The sequence below is a fragment of the Ceratotherium simum genome, chromosome 10 (genome assembly GCF_057802395.1).
Source record: "Ceratotherium simum simum isolate JZ-2026a chromosome 10, ASM5780239v1, whole genome shotgun sequence".
Classification (NCBI taxonomy): domain Eukaryota; kingdom Metazoa; phylum Chordata; class Mammalia; order Perissodactyla; family Rhinocerotidae; genus Ceratotherium; species Ceratotherium simum.
Genome location: NC_141909.1, coordinates 74,197,030 through 74,203,029, shown reverse-complemented (window position 1 = coordinate 74,203,029; position 6,000 = coordinate 74,197,030). Strand labels below are relative to the sequence as shown.

General features: G+C 35.7%; 1 protein-coding gene across 1 annotated transcript in view; it reads right to left on the bottom strand.

Annotated features, from left to right (window-relative positions):
• Positions 1-2,625: 2,625 nt before the first annotated feature.
• Positions 2,626-6,000, bottom strand: part of UBL3 (ubiquitin like 3) — a 72,559-nt gene continuing 69,184 nt past the window's right edge. The window contains exons 4-5 of the mRNA XM_004435295.3: positions 5,778-5,855; positions 2,626-5,460 (exon numbers count right to left, since the gene is read on the bottom strand). Coding sequence (XP_004435352.1) covers positions 5,408-5,460; positions 5,778-5,855 — 131 coding nt within the window. The 3' untranslated portion in view covers positions 2,626-5,407. The remainder of the gene's footprint in view (positions 5,461-5,777; positions 5,856-6,000) is intronic.

Here is a 6,000-nt window from a genome sequence, read left to right as displayed (position 1 = left end):
AAACCAATCACACCAAAGGGATAGGGCCATCCTTCCCTGAATGACCTGTGGGGAGGGGCAAACAGTCCCCTCTCCTCCAAAAGTCAGAGCTCAGCCAGCAAGGAAGCCGGCAGTATGCTGGAGAAGGAATCGCCAGTGTCTGCCTTAGTTTTATCATCACAAAAATCTGAGAGGGCACAACTGTTTTCTCTGCAGGTTCCTAACATTTCCACGAGAATCAGTCTTTCTCTCTAGGTGAAAATTAATCCAAGAATAACAGTTTTCTTTTGTTACTTCTGTTAACCTATGGGGTGCCATCATCAGCAGGTCAAGAGTCACAGATCCTCTTAGCAAATAAGATACCCAGCAAGGTCCTGTTTTGTCACTACAACACCTTGCCTCACTGTCTTCCTGATGTAGACTCAGGAATCAGTAGCCTGAATCTGAAGGAATGTACAGTATTACCCCATAACATTTTTGTCTTTTTCATTGTTACTCCGATGCTCCTCACCCACTTCACCTCTCAGGTCTGTGAACATCTGTGTGTGTCTTCTTGACTTAGTGATGTTTCCAGCCTTATTAGACCTATCTCTTTTGAACAATATATATGTGTATTTTTATATCTTAGTCAACAAATCCCACCTCAAATTTTGACAGAATTCTGTCCTTGTGTTCACATGTCCAGTTCTTTGTTTACTGTCTGAGCTCTGTAACCTGGTATCCACGTATCTGAAGCCATGTCTTATTGGTGAGTTACTGGGTCTATCTTTCTTCTAATCCAAGACTTATTTTTAAGATCTCCCCACTTCTTGTTGTTTTCCTTTTAAGTCTTTCAACATAGAATCATCCACATATTTTCTGACATTTTTGTAAGCGATTTTCGTAAAGTTTAGAATGTGTGTTGATGCCTAGCACTTAATTTCCAACATAAAGCCTTTTGACAGATTTGCCAGTTTGTCAAATAAGTTCTTGGGCAAATCAGTGTTCTAAATATTTGTTTTAAAATAATCCTTACAACCCTACAAAATAGGTATTATTCTTATTCTACATATGAAAAAACTGAGGCCCAAACATTAAGTAACTTGTTCAACAAAGTTACCCAGTTTGAAGCCAGGCCTGACTCCGAAGTTTAGCTATTTTCCTGGTATTCTGAAATCTGAGGCCTGAATGACAAAATCAGTCAAAATGGACTGTTAAAATGAACAGATTTTTTAAAATGCTTCTGAGAAACACTGGGGGAGAGTAGCACACAAATTAGTGGAACTCAGTTAAGTGATGCTCCCAGAGAAAAAAACATTGAGATAAGGAAGTGGGCTGTGAGGGAGCCAGGCTCCAGATTCCTGGAAAAACCATCTCATCTGGCAGACAACCGAGAACTGAATAAATCCCCCATCTTGCTGCTATATGGAATTTCTGGACAGGCTAAAAGCAGCAGCAACTGGAACCTTGAGGTTTCAGCTCTGCTTATGCTCAGTCACTAGTCCCCTTTAGATTCTGTGCCCTCCTTCAGGTAGAGCAAAGTTTCTCTCACTACATTTCTCTAAACCAAAATGAGGCTCAAGCAATGTCTGTAGAAAACAAAAATCACATACTGAATATTTGAATGTGTAATAAATACACTTTAAAACCAGTTAGATTCTCTGCCTAAAAGACTCTTAAAAACAAATCACTTCCAGAGCCATTTTAAGAAATGTATGTGTGTGTGTGTGTTTACCCAACTTCTTTTTTATTGGTTGAATCATAGGAGATTGACATTCCCTTTTCCCAAGTGTTGATTTACTATGTCTAAGCTAAATTTCTTGAATGTTGTCATTGTGAAAAAACAGCACAACATAAAAAATAATATTAAAGGACAAACATTTGACAGCATTGTCAAAGACCACAGAATAATAAATGAAATCTGTTTTCATATTCTAGTACTGGTTTAAACTTGACTATCTAAGAACAAGATGTTTCTCACTTAATTTTATTCATGAACTCTTTTAGAAGCCACCCTCCGCCCGCCCCAGGTCTGTAAAAGAGCTTCATACATGTTACAGTCTTCTGAAGAAAGCACACCAAGTGGACGACCAGGACAAGCTGAGGGGAGCTGCAGCCAATCCCCCGCCGCCCACGTCCAAGAAGCATTCCCACCCCGAGGCCAGGGAAACTGTGCCTAGATAACGGCCAGCAGTCTGCAGTTTTGTTTCGACTGTAATTACAGGTTATATACTCTCCTCTCAAGACCTCCTCCCACCCCTAATAACTCTGTTTGGCTAACAAGCGATTATATTACAAAATAGTAATGGAAAAACTTTGAAGACATGCCTGTGACAGTTACCAACAAGGATGGTATGAAGGCTCACTAAATTTTGGTTGTTCATTTCTCTTTGATTTTGATAAAATATAGAAGAATAAAGGCTGGCACAGTGCTGATCTTACTGAAGAACGTAATAAAATAAATTGAAGGAAAAAAGAGAAAAGTTGTAGAGAGATAAAGAATAGGAAAATACACCTGAAGTATGAACAGAAGTCATTTAAAAGAAGGGGAATATTCTACAACAGACGAAGAAAGTTTTAATTTCTTTTCACATTAAACATTGTTTACCACAATCAGCTAACAGAAATTACTGTAACATTGGTCAAGATGACATAAAACTAAGGATAAATGTTACGAGAAAAACTCATTTAATGTGAATGACGACGTTAGATACTATATTTTTCACGACAGGATGAGATACAACTTATCTTGAAGAGAAAGCAAATAATTCAGGTCAAGGAGACATGCTGAGCTTTTAATAAAGAAGAAAAGCTTTGCCTTGTCCAGAACACTTAATAAAGTCTAGGATAATTTAGATAAAAGAGGTGAGCTAGACACCAAGCGCCAGGCAGGGTCACAGGCCCGTGACTCAGGCTTTACTCCCGGTGCTGGATCCAGGCAGCTTCCTGTGGTGAGGGAGCTGTGACTGCTGGCAGAGGGATCTTCACTAGTAGCCTTGGATCTGATCAACCATATTTTAACCACCGGGCAGTCCAAGGAACTATTTTAAAAGGGATAGTTGAGTATTTTCACATATATACTATTAAGGCATCTAAATTTTTGGTGTTTTCAGTATATAATTTTACTGCTACTTTTTATTCTTTTTTTCATGTTGTATAACAATGATATTAGGTATTAAATGACAATTCTTTCTCTACTAATGAACCAGTTTATCCATTTTGCAAACTCTAAATTGAGGTCTTGTGAAAGGGAAATTTATAATGTGAGAACACACAGAAAAACATATTGAAAACCAATAGAGAATATTTTTAACTACCATAAAAATTCAATCATAATTAACTGATAATTTTAACTTTGGAAAGACAGAAGAGTAATTAGAATTAAAATAGGTATTAGAAATAATTACCAGTAATGTGCTTTACAAAAGAAGAATAGAGCCATAAATGGCTTAATTGTCCAATTGAGTAACTACCAGATTCTTCTTTAGTCAACACTAACAGAATTCACATTTGAGCTAGTCAACAAAGCATATAAATATTTAACATCTCTTGAATATAACATTTTAGTGATAACAGAGACTACATAATTCTATTCATTGTTATCACTGTGCACAAATTAACCAGGTTAAATATCAAAGAGACATTGTGAATACTCCCGAAACTAACAATAGAATGTTAATTAAACAAATTTTTAAAAGATTCAGAAATAAAAGTATAAAACAATTTTAACATGGATAAGACAGTCTTAAACAATTATCGACCTAATCAAGACCTTTAAAATTACCGCCGAAATGCACTACGATGTTTTTTTAATTTTGTTTCCAGAAAGAATCTATAAGTACAGCTTGCAGAAAGAAAATGTTTAGTGCTATTTACATTCATTTTAAAACTCTGCTCTATACAAATTTAATTCTGATCAGTATGAACAATATTTTCGTAGATCTACTGCATATAAAGCCTTTTCATCAAAGCATTAACAACGAATAAAATAATCTGATTACCTTAAACAAAGCTGACCATTTGAAACCATTTACACTTAACGTTTGTAAGGGCCATGGACGCTTATTAAAGTACAGAACATAACGTCAGCCTGCAACTTCATTTTTATAAAGGCTAAAGGTATTTATATGGAATATTGTTCTATATACTATACGCCAATCTATATTTTAAAGTTCTACAGTTAGGTATTTTATAAGTTTTTTATTAAATATATTCTACACATATTTGTAATTTCATCCAGGAAGAATTTCTTCCCAGTGAAAAAATATAAAATCTTTTATATTTTTACAGGTTTAGATGAAACTAGGTCATGCTATAGTGCTGTGCAAATTGTTTTAGCATATCAATTTTTAAATTATTGGTACAAAACAAAAGAATGGCATCCTTAATCGTGTATGCCTTCAAAAATCAGCTTTTGATTTTAATACAATTGCAAGCACTAATACCAAATGCAAACTACATAAAGAAACAAAATTAGTTACTATGGAGAATTTTTTAATTTTAAGAATTCATCTGAACTCTAATGAGTAAACGTGACACTGGACACAGTTACCAATGAGCAATAATTATGAAAAAATTCAACTTGCTGATATTCAAATACATAACCTTGATCAGTAAATGAGGTTTTCTAATATTTCTGCAGAATAATGGAAGTCTATGAGTGACTGGAATTGACCCCTCCCATATTAAGGCTAGGAAACGCACTCTCATCCCTTGTGCTGTGTGACAAGCACTCAGTTACTGCAGACTCGAGAGTGCACGTGTTAAAGGAAAAACAATTCGTTTCATCAGCCCTCTACTGAGTGTTTTAAACAACAGGCACATTTTCTTTTTTCATTTGTTGCAGGGAAAATGGTCACACTCAGTTTAGTATTCTGTGCCAGTGCAGCCACCATGGCTGACTTTGGTAGAATTCACCCAACATTTTAGTTTCTTTTCCATTTTTTCCTCTCCATTTGGCCCAGTAATTGACTTCATTAATTGCTAAGTGTTTTCCAGTGTGGAATAGTATATATGAGTATTTCTAGGTACCATAAACCATGTTATAAATTCTGCTGATGAAGAAAATAATGTCAATCTTTTTTAGTGCAAACTGTATTTGGAACACCTTATTTGTTGGTCCTGGTGATGAAAATTTTTGTGGCAGCAAAATGGTTTCTGCTATGAAAGATAACTTGTTAACTTTTCCCCTGGAGATTGACTGCATTCAAAAACCAATACATTTTAAAACTGCTCAACATAAACAAAAATACTAGAAATAAAAAATCATAGTGAAAAATGCTCGGTTCTTTTTACTTTCATGAGAAAAGACGACAGAGTTCATGTGATAATTCAGTTCCGTGGATTTACAGGCAGACTCTTCCTAAAGGTTTCTGAAGTAATGTTGGGTCTCTTCTGTGCCAGCAGCATGAAAGACAAAAACTACATCACATCACTTAGCAAACAGTGTTTACAGGATTACACAACAATTACTCTCTCCAGTCTTTTCCCGATTCCTCTGACCTAGGGAAAATGAAGAAAAGTCTCATTTATAAAAATTCTTGAATTGGAGGTGGGTGGGGGCGTGGGGTAGAGGAAGAACCCAAGCATAAGAACAGTTTTTTTTTTTTTCAATATTTGCATTTTTTTTAATTAAAAAGCTATAATAAATACTCTTTTAATTTTAGCCTATTTCCAAATATGTCTGGTTATTTACTTAACAGCTCTATTCATAAACTATGAAAACTTGCTTTCCCTCAAAATATGCAAGAAAAACTGAGCCTTATTTGAACGGCTGTCCCTGTGGCTCAAGCGAGAAACCTCCCTAGTGCGTGGCTTACCTTGCGAGTTTGGCTCCGGCAGTGTCTCTCTGGCCACCAAATGCATCACTGTTGTTTTGCCAAAAGGAAGTTTTAACGCTACGTGAAAAGTAGAAGACGATTCGTTACGTATACATCGACCTATTGAAATCACGAACCAGAACTAAAACCATTTAAAAAACGGATTGCTTTTTGTATGACTTCCTCAATAGAACGTTCTTACCAGATGGAGCATCTCTTACAA